The sequence below is a fragment of the Salmo salar genome, chromosome 20, assembly GCF_965601325.2.
Source record: "Salmo salar chromosome 20, fSalSal1, whole genome shotgun sequence".
Classification (NCBI taxonomy): Eukaryota; Metazoa; Chordata; class Actinopteri; order Salmoniformes; family Salmonidae; genus Salmo; species Salmo salar.
Window position 1 is genome coordinate 56506316 of NC_138310.1, and position 19800 is coordinate 56526115.

At 41.4% G+C, this 19800-nt stretch overlaps 1 protein-coding gene across 2 annotated transcripts in view; it reads left to right on the plus strand.

Annotated features, from left to right (window-relative positions):
• Positions 1-720: 720 nt before the first annotated feature.
• LOC106580907 (A-kinase anchor protein SPHKAP) overlaps positions 721-19800 on the plus strand; it is a 79135-nt gene continuing 60055 nt past the window's right edge. For both annotated transcript variants that reach the window (XM_082966553.1, XM_082966554.1), the window contains exon 1: positions 721-957. In XM_082966553.1, coding sequence (XP_082822679.1) covers positions 923-957 — 35 coding nt within the window. In that variant the 5' untranslated portion in view covers positions 721-922. The remainder of the gene's footprint in view (positions 958-19800) is intronic.

Here is a 19800-nt window from a genome sequence, read left to right on the forward strand (position 1 = left end):
AGCAACATCTAAGCTATGGAAGGCAGCCTTAGCTTCATCTGCTATCTACATTGAGTGAGATCAAGCAGTGAGATATTGACTGACATGGATAGGCTACTCTGATATTCTAGGCTTCTCTGAGCTCTGTCACAGAGCAGTTTTCATCAGAGCTATTAAAGTAGATGTGTCCTGTTGCCTTGGCGTCAGGTCTAGATCAAGCCCTGTTGTGATATAGGGCATATCCTGGTCAACAAAACAGATATATTTTCTGTCTGACCTTGTGCTGCCTGCTGTGGTTCAGAAGCTGACAACTATACTGACACCAGTAGATTGCTTAAACCATCCATTGTTCAACCTTTTTTTAAAGAGGAAAATACCCTTGAGGTTAAACACCTCTTTTGAGAGTGTGACCTTGTCTTAACAATGTTGCATGTGAAATAAAATTAGAACTGTAAAGCAATCTAATATTGTTAGTTTCTGGTAAGTAATGAGCAAAACATAATTCAGCCTCCTACCAATAGCCTAATAAAATACAGAGGCTTTATTTTGTGCCCATGATGAAAATGTAGAGAAGGGTTATCTATCTACAGCAGCTCTTTTCCTTTTGTTAAGGGGAATCTATTGTCTGTGTATGTTTGTGTGTGCCTGCGTGTCTTTGCTTGTGTGTTATATATATATATGCTGGGAGAGGCTATGCTCCCGCTCCTCTTCAAGCGGACTTTCATTTTGCTGCTGGCTGCGCGCTGTTAATGACGGTAGTATACACACTCCCCCTATGAAGTCACGGTAGCGTCACGGTAGCGCTGGAATTTCTCCTCTCCTCCGTCGGGGGATGTGCATCTGGACAGGACTGTGTCCTCGCGACAGCGACGCGCCGCATTCCTCCGCTCCTCTCCTACAGAGGACATAAAACCCCAGGCTCCGGTAGCTTATCTTGGACGGGATGGCCGGTGCTAAGTGCCTTCTGAAGACGCCGAGGTATGTCTACGGATCGTGTTAATTAATACCGCGACTGTTGCGAGAGTTTAAACCAATTGCAGATTATCCTTCAATTAAATGGTCCCGTATTGACTATAAATAAATGTTAGCCTATCTAACCTTTTCGTTGCAATGCAATTGGTTGCTTATGTGTAAATTACAATACTGCAATAATGTAACCTAAATACGGCAACAATGTTTTGAATTGTATTTTTTTTGTACGGTAGCCTGTATCAGCACAGCCTGCACAGAGCAGTAGCCGAAACAAGTGCTGTGCTCCAGCTCTTGAGCTGTCGACTCAGAGGACATTAGGAAAAATATACAACTGAAACAGGAAAACATTAAATCGATAATAATCTAGCCAATACATGGAATTTAATTTTGCCAAAGATTATGCATTTCATCTGTCTACGTATTTTAAGTATCAATGGATTTTAATAGCCTAGACTACTAAATTATGTGTTATGATTATTTGAATGATGAAAAAATTGTTTAAACACTGTCTTGCAGCTAAACAAAAATGCCCACTTTGCGTGCCACGCATTTGGAGACATAGCCTAACCATCTTGGTTCACTTCAATGGGCAATACAGAGTAGCCTAAAGACAAACAAATGTCAATCAATGCATTAGCCTAATACTTCATGCATTAATTTGATCGGTTTGCCAGGGGCAGACTGGGCCAAGAACTCAGCCTTGGCATTTTATCCACACCAGCCCACATCACTGAGCATGCAGCCAACTCACCCCCCTTCTCTGGTGTCGCTCTGCTTCTTCTTGTTCTCTGTCTGTCGGTCTGTCTGTCAGCTTAAGCCACAATGCCTATAGGCTTATATTATAAAAGCCAAGCTAACGACTTAGGCAATGTTGTAAATTAGGGCATGTCATATGCAGTGGTGATTTTAGCATGTAAATCTTGGTGGGGCAAAAAAATGTGGGATGCATGCCAGCAAAGCCACTAAACAATACATGAATTGCACTGTACCACTGCTACACCTGGCTATCAGCGGAGCCTTGTCTAGCAACGAAACAGTTCATTCAGCCTTATTTACTACCTTTAAAAAAACAGAGCTGATATGGCTGACTTGCTTAAGCAAATGTGGTTTCTACTGACAATTGAGATGTACAAACTATGGCATAAGGGGATGACAAGTGGATAAGAGGAAATCCGTAATTTTGATTAAGACAATAATGAGCGAGCTAGGACGGACTAGTCAATATAAATATTTGTTCAGCACTTTTGAAATGTACAGTGACAGAATTCAGAACATGGGCCGTTCTTAGAGTGTTCTCCCTGTACACCAAGTCAGAACCGTAGGATAAATAAAGGGGGCATATAAGCAGACAATGAAAGCTCTTACAATAATCGATGATTACATTTCTCAAAAACAGGTTATAGGCCACATGTGCACCACCAAGTCAGAACATTTGGTGAAATTAAGAGGTGAAAATTGACCAAATTATTAGGGTGAGGTACATGGGCTACAAAGAGCTTACTACACTACATACACTTAGTATTACTTTCTTAGCTACAGTATACATATCACATAATTTATGCAGCAGCATACAAGACATGTTTGGACTCACCTTGTTGTGCTGTGCTCACTTGAACAGGAAGGTGGCGCGGCGTTTCTTCGTGGGCAAATTTTGTCATCAAAGTCTGGCATTCTCTGGATTTATGGTGCTTTCAGGACAACTGGAAACTCAAGAAAAAAAAGGTTGAATCATGATGACGTCAGTGATCTTCAGGTCGTAGCTCTAGAAAGAGACCCGAGTTCCCGATTTACATTCTGATTTACATTCTGAACATATTTTCCCAGACGGAGCTTGTTTTTCCAGAGTTTCCAGTTGTCTTGAACTCACTAGTCAGATTCTGCAGTTCCGAGTTAAAGTTGTTTTGCGCGCAGCACAAGTCATTCTTCATTGACAGCATGTCCAATGTTAAATGTTTATAATTTTAAGCTTGGAAAAGAGACCCTTAAATCTTAGACTTGGGACCCCCACAGCCACTCCACTGAATAGCAGGCTAATGATTGCTTTGCAATGCTTGCAGTTAGCCACTGATTCCTTCCAAACCACTCATTGTTGAATTTGCTATTTCCAACTTGTTGTGTAATGTTTATGTCCAATGGTCGATGAGCACCGATATGTTTTATCTATAATTTCTCTTCATTATTTCTCCTCATATGACAAGGATTAAAAATGATTTGCCAGTAGGTTGTCGTCTTGATTCATGATGATGACTGCTAGCTAAGATAGAAAGTATGATGTTGACATGATCAGTCCAATCAAAGCTACTGTAGATATAACGTGATTTGAGGTCATTTTATCTGTGGACAATGACCTTGAGCCTTCTTGGATGGGCACTTCTAATGGAACTCTATGGCAGCACCCAAGGGGCTAGAATTTTAGAGATCTAACCTTAGACTTGGTGATGACGTAGTGTCCCCATGAGTGACAGAACGGTGCAACGCTACGTATTTTCTGCTGGCTTGCCCCACCACCACAGAAAGCACTGAGATAGGCTGAAACACCTGCATTTTGGAGCTGCCTTACTCAAGAAAATAAAAAAGAGACCACGTTTGTATGCGGCTTTATTAATTCATTGATATATATATTTTTTTCATTGTTTGCAAACTGATATGTGAAAGATATTAATGCTAAAATAACATGCAAAACAGGCAAGCCCCGCCCAAAACAATATATATATATATTTTTTTTATTTTAGCAAAAAATGTTGGGCTCAAAACAGGTGGCCCTAACCTGAATGACGGGTCGCCACTGTGTTCCCCTGAATCATATGTGTTCCCCTGAATCAACACCTACCCTAATTGTTAATTACTTTTACAGTGCTCCAGACTAACGTCATTCATTGTCAGGAATCGGCCCCTTCAATTTTCACCTAAAATGACATACCCAAATCTAACTGCCTGTAGCTCGGGCCCTGAAGCAAGGATATGCATATTCTTGTTACCATTTGAAAGGAAACACTTTGAATTTTGTGGAAATGTGAAAGGAATGTAGGACAATAGATCCGGTAAAAGGCTGAGTTGGACCCAAGGAAAGAAACAAATATCCAAAAACACCTCTAAGCTAGACTTGCCTGCTACAATACAGCTAGCTACCTAACCAATAAAACACAGCGGGTGGTCCGCCCAGTTCAAACTAGTGTACTTAGACAAAGTATTCCTACGGGTAATGTATGCCCATGGGTGACTTGGCACCCCCTTTTCCCACCATCAAACAAACAGTCAAACACCTTAACTAAACATACTCACATAATACTGGACAAATGTGACATGTAGGAGTAAAAACCCAAAGAGAGAGATATTGAGACACAGAGAGATTGAGCTACAGAGAAAACAACTGACTGGGTTTTTAAACCAAGGGAAAGGGGATGTGAATGAGTAAGAGAAAAGAAGCAGGTGTGTCTTCAGATTAGCGACTGATTGGCGACTGATTGGTGACTGATTGGCGGCACCTGTGAATAGGTCAGGAGGAAAGAAAATACACCCACAGGATACACACACAGGATACCTGTATCCGTAACAGCGAGTCTGACCACAAGTCAGAGACCACTATGATGACACACATTACCCTGCAATAGATGTCGTTCAATTGGTAACATACATTTTTGTCTTCTTCTAATCCCTCTTAAGGGGAGAGTAATCTAAAAGTAACTGAAAATAATCAGATTACGTTACTGAGTTTGGGTAATCCAAAAATTACATTACTGATTACAATTTTGGACAAGTAACTAGTAACTGTAACGGATTACATTTAGAATGTAACCTACCCTACCCTGACTGTTGGACCAAATCATGGTTTTAGCCACCAAACAATGTAGAATGTAGAATGTGCTCTTTCTAATAGGTACGCTTTCTGTCTAACTGATGACAGAGTCGGAGCAGATCTCTTTGCTAATAATGCGATTGACTTTGAATGTGAGTTTGTGTGACCTCATCTCAGCCTATCAGGAAAAAAAGCCTTTGGAAAGTATTCAGTCAGACTCCTTGACTTTTTCCACCTTTTGTTACATTACAGCCTTATTTTAAAATGGATTAAATAAAATCAATTTCCTCAACAATCTACACACAATACCCCAAAATGACAAAGCGAAAACAGGTTTTTAGAAATTTTTGCAAATGTATACCCTATTTACACAAGTATTCGACCGTTTGCTATGAGGCTCAAAATTGAGCTCAGGTGCATCCTGTTTCCATTGATCATCCTTGAGATCTTTCGACAACTTGATTGGAGTCCACCTGTGGTACATTCAATTGATTGTACATGATTTGGAAAGACACACCTGTGTATATAAGGTCCCACAGTTGACAGTGCATGTCAGAGCAAAAACCTAGCCGTGAGGTTGAAGGAATTGTCCGTAGAGCTCCGAGACAGAATTCTGTCGAGGCACAGATCTGGGGAAGGGTACCAAACCATTTCTGCAGCATTGAAGGTCCCTAAGAACACAGTGGCCTCCATCATTCTTAAATGTAAGAAGTTTGGAACCACCAAGAATTTTCCAAGAGCTGGCCACCCGGCCTAACTGAGTAGTCGGGGGTGAAGGGCCTTGGTCAGGGAGGTGACCAAGAACCCGATGGTCACTCTGACAGAGCTCTAGAGTTCCTCTGTGGAGATGGGAGAACCTTCCAGAAGGACAACCATCTCGGCAGTAATCCACCAATTAGGGGTTTATGGTAGAGTGGTGAGACGGTAGCCAGTCATCAGTAAAAGGCACATGACAGCCCGCTTGGAGTTTGCCAAAAGGCACCTAAAGAATCTCAAACCAAGATTGAACTCTGTCCTGAATGAAACTTTATTTTGTATTTTTAACTAGGCAAGTCAGTTAAAAACAAATTCTTTGGCTGGCCTACACCAGCCAAACCCAGACGACACTGGGCCAATTGTGCGCTTCCCTATGGGACTCCCAATCACAACCAGTTGTGATACAGCCTGGATTTGAACCAGGGTGTCTGTAGTGATGCTTCAAGCACTGAGATGCAGTACCTTAGACCGCTGCACCACTCGGGAGCCCCTGAATGCCAAGCGTCACGTCTGGAGGAAACCTGGCACCATCCCTACGATGAAGCATGGTGGTGGCAGCATCATGCTGTAGGGATGTTTTCAGCGGCAGGGACTGGGAGACTAATCAGGATTGAGGCAAAGATGAACGGAGCAAAGTACAGAGAGATCCTTGATGAAAACTCGCTTCAGAGCACTCAGGACCTCAGACTGGGTCGAAGGTTCCCCTTCCAACAGGACAACAACAGACAAGACAACGCAGGAGTGGCTTCGGGACAAGTCTCTGAATGTCCTTGAGTGGCCAAACCAGAGACCGGATTTACATCTCTGTAGAGACTTGAAAATAGCTGTGCACCAACACACCCCATCCAACCTGACAGAGCTTGAGAAGATCTGCAGAGAAGAATGCTTGTAGTGTCATACCCAAGACGACTCGAGGCTATAATCAATGCCAAATGTACTTCAACAAAGTACTGAGTAAAGGGTCTGAATACTTATGTAAATGTGATATTTCAGGTTTTTATTTTTAATACATTTGCAAAAATGTCTAAAAACCTGGTTTTGCTTTGTCATTATGTTGTATTGTGTGTAGATTGATGAGGGAAAAAAACTATTTTATCCATTTTAGAAAAAGACTAACATAACAAAATGTGGAAATGGTCAAGGGGTCTGAATACTTTCTGAAGGCACTGTACTAGAACTTCATATTACAGTGTAAAGTAGTATGTCTGTACCATTTTCCATCTCTGCTGTGGACTCAGCGTTGTGTATCAGGTCCTGAAGCTCGGTTGTTGGTGTGAGTCGATGGCTCTGCTGGATGGCCTTCTGTTTGAAGACAGTAGGTCACTTTGGTCTACCAAGTTGTGCAGCAGTCTAAGGCACTGCATCTCAGTGCTAGAGGCGTCACTACAGACTCTGGTTCAATTCCAGGCTGAATCACAACCGGCTGGGATTGGGAGTCCCGTAGGGAAGTGCACAATTGGCCCAGCGTTGTCTGAGTTTGGGTTTGAAAATAAGCATTTTTGCTTAATTGACTTGCCTAGTTACATAAATAAATTCAGGAATTTGCGTCACCAAACATCAGTCCAAAATCTTGCTAAATCTGCAGACAAGACACACAAAGACAATAAAATCTCAGCTACCAGATTTCTAAGACATGGTCCTGTCACCTTTTAAGGGTAATAGCTCTGGCAATGACCACTCTAAGACATGGTCATGCTTTGGAAAAAACAATGCATCAACATGTCATTCCTACGTTCTCACACATGCATGCTATGAAGATGACAGAGTCCATTTCATTCAAACCATACCTGGTATGCCCAGAAACTGTGGAACACGGAGTATGTCAGAGGAGTTCTGTGAGTCATGGACAATTTTTTTGACAGTAGGTTGAGGTCAGCTACATCTTTTCTTTTACGGTTGCTTCATCAGACGTGTGTTTCATCAGCGCGATGGCCTTTCGACACTGCCCTTCTTCCCTCAGCCAGTCTTTGTCCGTGAAGGGGTCTCTGTCAGCAGCTGGTCCCCCTCCAACCAAACACACAACACTGGTATAAACAGTCCAACCAAACCCCATGACACAGAATTGTGAGAAAAACCCATAAAAAACAAGTCTCACTCCCTTCTGAACACACATTCACATGCTTACACCCTGGCATGCCTGCACCCGAGCGAGCACAAACCATACAAATAAAAGACTGAAGCTAATTTGTCACTGGTGCATGTTAGAATCTGGAAGAAAAGTTTAACAGTTGCAGGGACTGTGTAATGTTTAATGCTCCTCAGTCACCTTCACATACACAAAGCCTAATAAATGTAATCTTCAATTACAAGTGACCGAGGAGGAGCATGTAAACAACATCAATGCTATGTTAGACAGCTTTACAACTTGAAACGTTATGCTGTGTTTATCATTTGAACATTTAGTGATGTTGCAGTGACAGTTTCACTATCGGCAGAATGTGCCTTCAAAACAGCAAAACCATTTTTAAAAAATGGTCTTACATCACTTCCCCTTGGCCCTATAACCATATCAATGTGTCCATAAGGTGAAAGCTCCACGACTACACTTCTTACATCTATCCACACCCTTCAACTCTGCAAACATATAAGGGTTAGGGCTAAGGGGAAGTGGTAGGGAGTGAATTGGTACCCAGATTTATTTTGAACTCACAGAGTCAGTCTTGCTTTTGGGATCGGCTAGGTACGGGAACAAGGAAACTATTCCTCTTGCATATGCCTCCTTCACGTCGCGTGGGACTTGTTCTGAACCCCTCCAAAAATAAAAAGTTCTAGATTGGCAATAATACATGAATGCAAAACATTGATCTTAATGCGTAAAACAAATGGATGGTTTACCCATGATCCTCTGTCATATTTGCAACCAATATCTTGATCATATCACGCTTGCTGCAGTCAGCCAAGCTTTTTGTCCGAGCATACTCATTCATGATCCTTTCCCCTCCAGTTTTGCTCTGGAAAATGTCCTTAATCATCTAACAAAAAGCACAGCATACACAGACCCTAGTACATCAGGGTTCTTTATAAAAATATGTTTTATTGATTCCTCACCTCCTTCTCAAATCCCATTTGATAATAAAACCCAATGTTCCTCCTAATTCATTGTTCTGTAGTTGGTTTTGTGAACGATGAGAAGAGGATATGAGGAGCCAAGGATTGACAAATTGAGAAAGAGCTCAGTGGTAGCCAGCCATCCTCCTGGAGAGCTACTGTGCAAGCATTGGTTTCAGCCCTGCTCCAACACCTGGCTATATCACTAAACTGCACATTAGGATCTATCAAGATTATTTAAGTCGATTAGAGCAGGACTGGAAAAAGCCTACATACACTAAGTAAATCTCCGGGAGTAAGCCAACCCAACATCACAAAGATGGAACCTCAGGAAGAGCAATAAAGTTTTTAGTTATAAAAAGACAATCCTAGAAAATAATGAAAGGCTTACTTTGGCTGGACTATCTTCCTCTGCTCTCCTTTTTCTGTTAGGACTTTGTGTCAGGGTAACAGAGTCGTCAGAGTTTAATGAACCACCAACATCCACGGCGCAGCTTGCAGAAGAGTTAACAGAATCTGCCCGTTACATGAATAAATTAAAGCTCGGTTCTCAACAATGCTACAGGGATAATACAACCAAATTGCATATGTGTCTTTACATTTTGGTTGTTAGTCATACTCTAAACCCCATTTAGCATGCTTTAAATGTCAGGCGCAAATAATCTGCTATGAAATCTTTAACCTACAATTATATATGGGATGTTGAGATAAGACATGCAATTAATGGGTTCGGATGTGATCTGTGACATGCCACAGAATGCGTGGTGTGTGTGACTCCATCCCTCAAAATCTTGGACCCCTGGCAAACTCCCCCTCCCAAAAGTCTGTTTGGCATTTAAATGTCTCAGCGGTGCCCCCCGCAGGCTTTGGGGGACGGGGTGGCCCCTCCTTTACTGTACCACCCCTGCAAACACCAGACCTCCGTCTGGATCCGGATGCCAGACCTGGGCCAGTAGGATTAGATCTGGCCTGTCTGGACACCGGGCAGATGTCGGCCATATAATTTGTGCTAGCTGGGATTGTATGAACGAATACATTGATCATATCTCTGTACTGTAGAGGAATAACTCGCCATCAGAACTTGTTTCATTGAGTAAACACATTTTTAGCAAACTGAGGTCTGGTCTCTGAAGAAGATACTGAAACACTTCAACTACTTTAGTCCCAGATTCATCATAAACTTTTAAGTCCTTGGTAGGCAGGATACATTTCTTGACAAATTGAAACACATGAAACAACATTTGGATCGCTGTTAGGGTTTCTGTAAACAATTGCAATTGTGGCAATCACTCACCTCCTTCCAAAAAGTAATTGAAAGTCAATGGCTCTTGTGAAAAAATTAACTTCTCATCTTTGTATTTCACTTGTACAGCCAGCAGCCTAGTCAGCACTACCCTAACACAGCCTATATAAACACAACTACGTTCAACTTCAATACATTCTAATAAAAATGAGCCTAATGAACAACGCAGGACACAATATTGATATTCACACGAATGGTTGCATGCACTACATTTGCATATCGCGTGTGGATTTCAGCATATGAGATTGCGATAAACACCTAGCTAATTTTGCTATGGTTACATAAAGTCCCTTCAACCGAACAACATATTCATTGCTTTCTCCATGCTTTACTGTGCTGCACTTATTAACTCTATATTTAGTAACACACACGAGGCAAGCACCACATTTGACTCTACAGTAGATACCGTAGATAGTACACACAAGGCACACAGACCTAGAAAAAGTATCGACAGCTGACAGTTAACAACATCATAGCTACACAGGCACACATCCATTACTAACCCTTCGAACTGTGTCATTGCGTTTTGGTACCTCAGGACATTAATTTCCAATGGAACGCTGCGTTTGCCTTGCAGCATTGCGTTGCTGAGGCCGTTGCTGTACATTCTGTGTGGTGCATACGTTGGATTTATCGAACGAATGCATCAAATTGTATGCGTTTACTTGACAGAAAGTAGCAAAATGTGAATGTTAAATTTTTGTTGCACACATATCCAGTAAAAAAAAATTGGGATTACATAATAAAAACAGTTTGACTGTAGAATTTCTTTATATTTTTTATTAATTTATTTGCCAGGTAGCATACATATTATTTATTCGATGACACATACAAATTAATTGTGAGAGCCTATAATATAATTTCCCTCCAAAATGCATAGTTTTGAAGCAAAATGCAATAATAAATAGTTAGGATAGCAGAGAGTAGGCTCTTTCAACAATGAGACCAACATTGAGAAAGGTGGTCTTGATTGCGCTGATGGGCCGGGACCCATCAGTGTGGGTCCAGAGATGGTTGAAGCCGTGAAAGCAAGCAGGGGAGTTCCACCGTCTCATTCAAGAGCTTCGACTGTTTAGAGAGGAATTCCGAAGTTACTTTCGTCTGGACTGAAGCCAGATGGTTGGAGACAGGATCGCTCGGATGGATAACAGCTACCGGGAGCCCATCAGCCCAGTTGAACACCTGGCGATTTGTCTCCGGTAAGCTAAATTCTAGTACATTTTTAAAGCCTTTGATACCATAATTGATTGATACTAGACATATTTTATGTGCAACCTAGCTAGCTAAAGGACTCTCTAGTTAATAGCACATATGTGACATCAGATGTACTTTTACAGAATGTTCATTAGGACCATAACTTTTCCCGTAGTTGGTTTAAAAACATTTTTTTTATGATGCAATGTTACCAAATGAAAAGAAAGTTGAGGTGCCTTCTGCCCTGATGAAGGTAGACTAGTCTTCTCCAGGACCCCTTGTTGTTCAAGACAGTTACAGTCAGTGATTAGATTATTATTGGAATCATGTACGCTCTTAGAAAAAAGGGTTCCAAAAGTGTCGCTCTGCTTTCCCCATAGGATAACCCTTTTTGGTTCCAGGTATAACCCTTTGGGGAAAAGATTATACCTGGAACCAAAAAGGGTTCTTCAAAGGGTTCACCTATAAGGACAGCCGGAGAACCCTTTTAGGTTCTTGATAGTACCTTTAGAGTAGAGTTGGCCTGGGCTACAGTTTATTGATATAGTCATAGACTGAACTGTACAGTTTCAAGGCGGTGTTGATGATGGTTGATGAGTATTACAATATAATTAGTAGAGCATAATAAACAGTAGTGAGGTAGCTATATGAGTAGATAGAATATGTGGGTGGAATTCAAGTTACACACAATTTTGATTATTATTTTGAATTATATTTCAGATTCTTGGCAACAGGAGACTCCTACAGGACCATCGGAGTTGGACGGTCCACGGTGGCAGGCATTGTCCCCTCTGTGGCACAAGCCATTTGGGACTGTCTGGTTGGTGAATACATGCCTGTCCCCAAGGAGGAAGCCTGGAGGGCCATTGCTGCCGAGTTCCTGGAGAGGTGGAATTTCCCCAACTGTCTTGGCTTAATTGACAGGAATAGTAGTAATCCAGGCTCCACAGTGCTTGGGTTCACAATTCTACAACTACAAGGGTACATATTCAGTTGTACTCTTGGCTGTTGTAGATGGCATCTACTGTTTCCGTGTCGTCGATGTTGGTGCTTATGACAAGGGAAGTGATGGCGGGATCCTCCGGGACTCTGCCTTCGGCCAGGCACTTAAAAAAAAAAAATATATATATATATATATATATATATATATATATATATATATATATATATATATTTATTTTTTATTTTTTATTTTTATTTCACCTTTATTTAACCAGGTAGGCTAGTTGAGAACAAGTTCTCATTTACAACTGCGACCTGGCCAAGAATAAAGCAAAGCAGTTCGACACAACACAGAGTTACACATGGAATAAACAAACATACAGTCAATAATACAGTAGAAAAAGTCTATATACAGTGTGTGCAAATGAGGTAAGAAAAGGGAGGTAAGGCAATAAATAGGCCATGGTGGCAAAGTAATTACAATATACCACTTAAACACTGCAGTGATTGATGTGCAGAAGATGAATGTGCAAGTAGAGATACTGGGGTGCAAAGGAGCAAGATAAATAAATAAATACAGTATGGGGATGAGGTAGTTAGATGGGCTATTTACAGATGGGCTATGTACAGGTGCAGTGATCTGTGAGCTGCTCTGACAGCTAGTGCTTAAAGCTAGTGAGGGAGATATGAGTCTCCAGCTTCAGTGATTTTTGCAGTTCGTTCCAGTCATTGGCAGCAGTGAACTGGAAGGAAAGGCGGCCAAATGAGGAATTGGCTTTGGGGGTGACCAGTGAGATATACCTGCTGGAACGCGTGCTACGAGTGGGTGCTGCTATGGAGACCAGTGAGCTGAGATAAGGCGGGGCTTTACGTAGCACAGACTTGTAGATGACCTGGAGCCAGTGGGTTTGGCGATGAGTATGAAGCGAGGGCCAGCCAATGAGAGCGTACAGGTCTCAATGGTGGGTAGAATATGGGGCTTTGGTGACAAAACAGATGGCACTGTGATAGACTGCATCCAATTTGTTGAGTAGAGTGTTGGAGGCTATTTTGTAAATGACATCGCTGAAGTCGAGGATCGGTAGGATGGTCAGTTTTACAAGGGTGTGTTTAGCAGCATGAGTGAAGGATGCTTTGTTGCGAAATAGGAAGCCGATTCTAGATTTAATTTTGGATTGGAGATGCTTAATGTGAGTCTGGAAGGAGAGTTTACAGTCTAACCAGACACCTAGGTATTTGTAGTTGTCCACATATTCTAAGTCAGAACCGTCCAGAGTAGTGATGCTGGACGGGCGGGCAGGTGCGGGCAGCGATCGGTTGAAGAGCATGCATTTAGATTTACTTGCATTTAAGATCAGTTGGAGGCAACGGAAGGAGAGTTGTATAGCATTGAAGCTCATCTGGAGGTTAGTTAACACAGTGTCCAAAGAAGGGCCAGAAGTATACAGAATGGTGTAATCTGTGTAGAGGTGGATCAGAGAATCACCAGCAGCAAGAGCGACATCATTGATGTATACAGAGAAGAGGGTCGGCTCGAGACTTGAACCCTGTGGCACCCCCATAGAGACTGCCAGAGGTCCAGACAACAGGCCCTCCGATTTGACACACTGAACTCCATTAGAGAAGTAGTTGGTGAACCTGGCGAGGCAGTCATTTGAGAAACCAAGGCTGTTGAGTCTGCCGATAAGAATGTGGTCAGGATGGCACACTGGAGATTCCACCACCTGCATTACTCCCTGGGGCTGGGACCCGTTCCCCACGTTTTCGTTGGTGATGAGGCCTTCCCTTTGATACCCAACCTCATGAGGCCCTACGTTGGACGCCAGCTGCCATTGCCAAAGCCTGTAAGGATCTTTAACAAACGACTGTCCAGGGCAAGGTTAGTTGTTGAATGCGCCTGTGGGATTCTGGCAGCCCGGTGGAGAATGTATCCTAGAGTGCTTGGTGAAGGCCACGTGTTCTCCACAACTACCTGCGGATGTCATTCCAGGAGCCGCTCCAGATGGAGAAGGGCACGACAAATGGTTACCTACCTGATGTCACCAGGGAAGGTGCCAACAACGCCCCCAGACAGGCACTCCAGGTGAGGGAGAAGCTGAACACCTACCTCTCATCGCCAGCAGGTGAAGTCCCATGGCAGAATGCCGTGGAGTGAAACAACTCGTTTAAGAGCCCCCTAACACAAAGGTTATTTTAAGAACCATCTACCATTCTCCATAAAATAGCATTTTGTTCACAGATTATTTTATGTCTCATTGTCTCTGGGGTGTCATAAATCACAAAAATCAGAAATAGCGTTAAAATTAATCACTAACCTTTGATGATCTTCATCTGGTGGCACTCCCAGGACTCCATGTTAGACAATAAATGTTTGTTTTGTTCAATAAAGTTAATCTTTATGTCCAAAAACCTCATTTGAAATTGGCGTGTTATGTTCAGAAATGCATTGTCTCAAACAAACATCTGGTGAAAATGCAGAGAGCCACATCAAATTACAGAAATACTCATTATAAACATTGATATAAGATACAAGTGTTATACATACGATTAAAGATACACTTCTTGTTAATCCAGCCGCTGTGTCCGATTTCAAAAAGGCTGTACGGTGAAAGCACACCATGCGATTATGTTAGGTCAGCGCCTAGCCACAGAAAACCATACAGCCATTTTCCAACCAAGGAGAGGTGTCACAAAAGTCAGAAATAGTATTAAAATTAATCACTTACCTTTGATGATCTTCATCTGATGGCACTCCCAGGTCTCCATGTTAGACAAAAAATGTTTGTTTTGTTCGATAAAGTTAATCTTTATGTCCAAATACCTCCTTTTTGTTTGCGCGGTTAGTACAGTAATCCAAATGCACAAAGCGCGGCCACAAAGTCAAGACGAAAAGTCAAAAAAGTTCAATTTGAGTTCGTAGAAACATGTCAAACGATGTTTCTAATCAATCCTTAGTGTGTTTTTATCATAAATATTCAATAATGTTTCAACCGGACAATACTGTTTTCATTAGAAAGGAAAGGGAACGCTCACGGCCACGTGTGTGACTAAACTAAAGGCTTTCACCTGGGCCATCTGCTTAGAGTGCTCTTATTTGCTCCCCTTTCACAATCGAAGCCTCAAACAACTTCTAAAGACTGTTGACATCTAGTGGAAGCCTTAGGAAGTGCAATCTGACCCCACAGACACTGGATATTCGATAGGCATTCACTTGAAAACTACAAACCTCAGAATTCCCACTTGCTGGTTGGATTTTTCTCAGGTTTTTGCCTGCCATATGAGTTCTGTTATACTCACAGACATTATTTTATCAGTTTTGGAAACTTTAGAGTGTTTTCTATCCAAATCTACTATATACATATTCTAGCTTCTGGGCTTGAGTAACAGGCAGTTTACTCTGGGCACGGTTTTCATCCAAACTTCCCAATGCTGCCCCCTATCCCTAAATTAACCCCTTCCCTCTCCCATTAACGTCAGTATTATACACACCTGACATGGTACATCAGGTGAGCAGGAGCACTAATTAAGGTTATACGACATACAGTTAGTATGATAACAAAGGGAAAGGGTAACCTAGGGGTAACCTAGGGTCCATACAAATAGTACAGTTTACAACCATCTTCACTGGTCTGACAAAATGCTGGTGGAACTTTCGTCTTGTCTTAAATCTGCAAAGGTGTAGGGAAGAAATAAGCAGATTAAGTCTAAATGAGAAATTAATAAAGAAATGAAACAACTGACTATGAAAACAGAATTTAATAAGTATTCAAGTACAGGAAAGAACATGACATGTATGTGTGTTGTAAACATTTTACAAAAAATAAAACAACAAGAGCACGTATTTTTGGCACAACTGCAGACAGATACAGGGACTATTGATAAAGCCTAGACGTAGTAGGGGAACTTCAGACATGGCCATAAAGAGAGAGAGGGCAGGGCACTGGAGATCTGAGGTACAGAGAGGACTGGAGGAGAGGTGTGTGAGGTGTGTGTGTGTGACTCTGTCTCTGAAAAAAGTAAGTAATGTGTAGCCATAACACAGCTAAACAAACAAATGGCCCCTGGACGTCAAGGACTTGGCAGGTAGCCTGGACGTGATGGACGCAGGGTGGCAGGTAGCCTAGTGGTCTGAGTGTTGGGCCAGTAACTGAAAGGTTGTTGGATCGAATCCCCGAGCTGACAAGATAAAGATCTGTCGTTCTACCCCTGAACAAGGCAGTTAACCCACTGTTCCCTGGTAGGCCGTCATTGTAAATAAGAATTTGTTCTTAATTGACTTGCCTAGTTAAATTTTTAAAATATATATTCACCTTTAGTCTTTTAAGAGACCAACAAGAGCATCTATTAATTCTCCGGTGTGTGAGTTTCAATTCTGTAAAAACACAAATAATGAATGCTATCCTAAGACTAAATACGGCTTGTATAGTGTAGTTAGTTGCATAAATATTGGAACAGTGTGGTAAAGTTAGTTATTCTTGCTGTTTACTCATGGAGTTTGCATTTCAGATCAAAAGATGAATATGACAGGCAAATATTTAGACAGCAAACTGTTGTTTTAGGATATTTTCTAACCCAGAAACAACAGCTTTATATTTGCCTCAAATTAATCCTTTGATCTGAAATACCAATTAGCATACATGAGTAAACTGTAAAAATTACCTACTTTACTTCACTGTCGCAATACTTATGACACTACCTGTGTTGTGGAGAAGAAAGAATGTACCATTGAACTTGGCTTTGAAAAGCAGCTGATACATTTTAACCTTGACTGCTGCTTTTCTTTGCTGATGCAGCCTCTTCAGGATTGGCACCAGGCTCATGGCAAAGAGGGTCTCTTCATCCTCCTTCCTGTGAGCATCAGGTTGGGCTGCCGTGAGGTTCATAATGAGGTTCATAATAATCGTGAGGTTCATAATTGTCACGAGAATTTTCAATCCCAATGATAATAACTAACAATCAATAAGCTTTGACCAATCCCCGGGTTTAACTTCTATGGGCTAGCGTCCCACCAGGGGGACACAGCCAGTGAAATATCAGGGCGGCAAATTCAAAAACAACAAAATGTCATAATTCAACTTTCTCAAACATACAACTATTTTACACCATTTTAAAGATACACTTCTCCTTGATGTAACCACATTGTCCGATTTCAAAAAGGCTTTACAGCGAAAGCAAAACATTAGATTATGTTAGGAGAGTACAAAAATAATCACACAGCCATTTTCCAAGCAAGGACATGTGTCAATAAAACCCAAAACACAGCTAAATGAAGCACTAACCTTTGACGATCTTCATCAGATGACACTCCTAGGACATTATGTTACACATATGTTACACACATCGATAAAGTTCATATTTATATCCAAAAACAGCATTTTACATTGGCGCGTGATGTTCAGAAAATGTATTCCCACCAAAACGTCTGGGGAATGTACACATCAATTTACAAAAATACTCATCATAAACGTTGACAAAATATATAACAATTATTTAAAGAATTATAGATAGACTACCCCTGGATGCAACCGCTGTGTCAGATTTTAAAATAGCTTTACGGAGAAAGCACATTTTTCAATATTCTGAGTACATAGCTCAGCCATCACGGTGAGCTATACAGACAACCGCCAAGTTCGGGGCAACCTAAACTCAGAATTAGTATTAGAAATATTCTCTTACCTTTGCTGATCTTCGTCAGAATGCACTCCCAGGACTGCTACTTCCACAAGAAATGTTGTTTTTGTTCCAAATAATCCATATTTATGTCCAAATAAATCTGTTTTGTTTGTGCGTACAGATCACTTATCCAAAGGCATAACGCGCGAGCGCTGAACCAGAGACGAAAAGTCAAAATGTTCCATTACCATACTTAGAAGCATGTCAAACGCTGTTTAAAAGCAATCTTGATGGTATTTTTAACGTAAAATTGCAATAATGTTCCAACAGGACAATAGCGTATTCATTCAAGGAGAAAAAGATGGAACAGCGTGCTCACGTGACCGCACATATCCAATCCCTTTGTTGCCAGGCAGTCCACTCAGAAACTGAGCTCCTATTATCTGCCCAGTGACAGGAGAATGCTCAAACCACTTTCTGAAGGCTGTTGACAGCCAATGGAAGTCTTAGGAAGTGCAACGTAACCCCACGGATACTGTAGTTTCGAAAGGGACTAAAAAGAAGAAGAACAATTCTCAAATCCTCCACTTCCTGATTGACTTTTTCTCCGGTTTTTGCCTGCCATATGAGTTCTGTTATACTCACAGACACCATTCAAACAGTTTTAGAAACTTCAGAGTGTTTTCTATCCAAATCTACTAATAATATGCATATTCTAGTTTCTGGGCCAGAGTAGTAACCTGTTTAACCTCTCTGGGCTAGGCGGGACGAATTCGTCCCACCTACGCCCTTGCAGCCTGTGGCGCGATTTTCAAAACCTTAAAAATCCTATTACTTCAATTTCTCAAACATATGACTATTTTACAGCTATTTAAAGACAAGACTCTCGTTAATCTAACCACACTGTCCGATTTCAAAAAGGCTTTACAACGAAAGCAAAACATTAGATTATGTCAGCAGAGTACCAAGCCATAAATAATCAGACACCCATTTTTCAAGCCAGCATATAATGTCACCAAAACCCAGAAGACAGCTAAATGCAGCACTCACCTTTGATGATCTTCATCAGATGACAACCCTAGGACATTATGTTATACAATACATGCATGTTTTGTTCAATCAAGTTCATATTTATATCAAAAAACAGCTTTTTACATTAGCATGTGACGTTCAGAACTAGCAAACTTCCGGGGAATTTACTAACAGTTTGCTAAATTACTCACGATAAACGTTCACAAAAAGCATAACAATTATTTTAAGAATTATAGATACATTACTCCTCTATGCACTCGATATGTCCGATTTTAAAATAGCTTTTCGGATGAAGCACATTTTGCAATATTCTAAGTACATAGCCCGGCATCACAGGGCTAGTTATTTAGACACCCACGCAGTTCAGCCTTCACCAAAATCACATTTCCTATAAGAAAAATGTTCTTACCTTTCTTGTTCTTCGTCAGAATGCAGTCCCAGGACTTCTTCTTCAATAACAAATGTAGGTTTGGTCCCAAATAATCCATCATTATATCCAAACAGCGACGTTTTGTTCGTGAGTTCTAGACACTATCAGAATGGTAATCCACGGTCACGAGCATAGCGCATGGCGTGACAAAAAATCTCTAAATATTCCATTACTGTACTTCGAAGCATGTCAACCGCTGTTTAAAACCATTTTTTATGCCATTTATCTCGTGGAAAAGCGATAATATTCCGACCGGGAATCTGCAAGAAACTAAACAGCCGAATTAAAATACTCCACGGGGGCTAATCGCGCACGCGCCTCACTCCATTGTCACCTAATGGGACACTTGAATAAGATGATAATCTGTTTCAGCCTGAGGCTGCCTCGTCAACCTTCATGATTTTCCCGCGTCCTGAGAGCCTATTGGAGCCCTGGGAATTGTCACGTTACAGCTAAGATCCTTACTTTTCAATAAACAGATGCAAGACGCACGACTCCTTGTCAGACAGGCCACTTCCTGCATGAAACCTTGTCAGGTTTTTGCCTGCCAGAGGAGTTCTGTTATACTCACAGACACCATTCAAACAGTTTTAGAAACTTTAGGGTGTTTTCTATCCAAACCTGAACAATAATATGCATATTCTAGCTTCTGAGTTGGTGTAGGAGGCAGTTAAAAATGGGCACATATTTTTTTCCAAAATTCTCAATACTGCCCCCTAGCCCAAACAGGTTAAA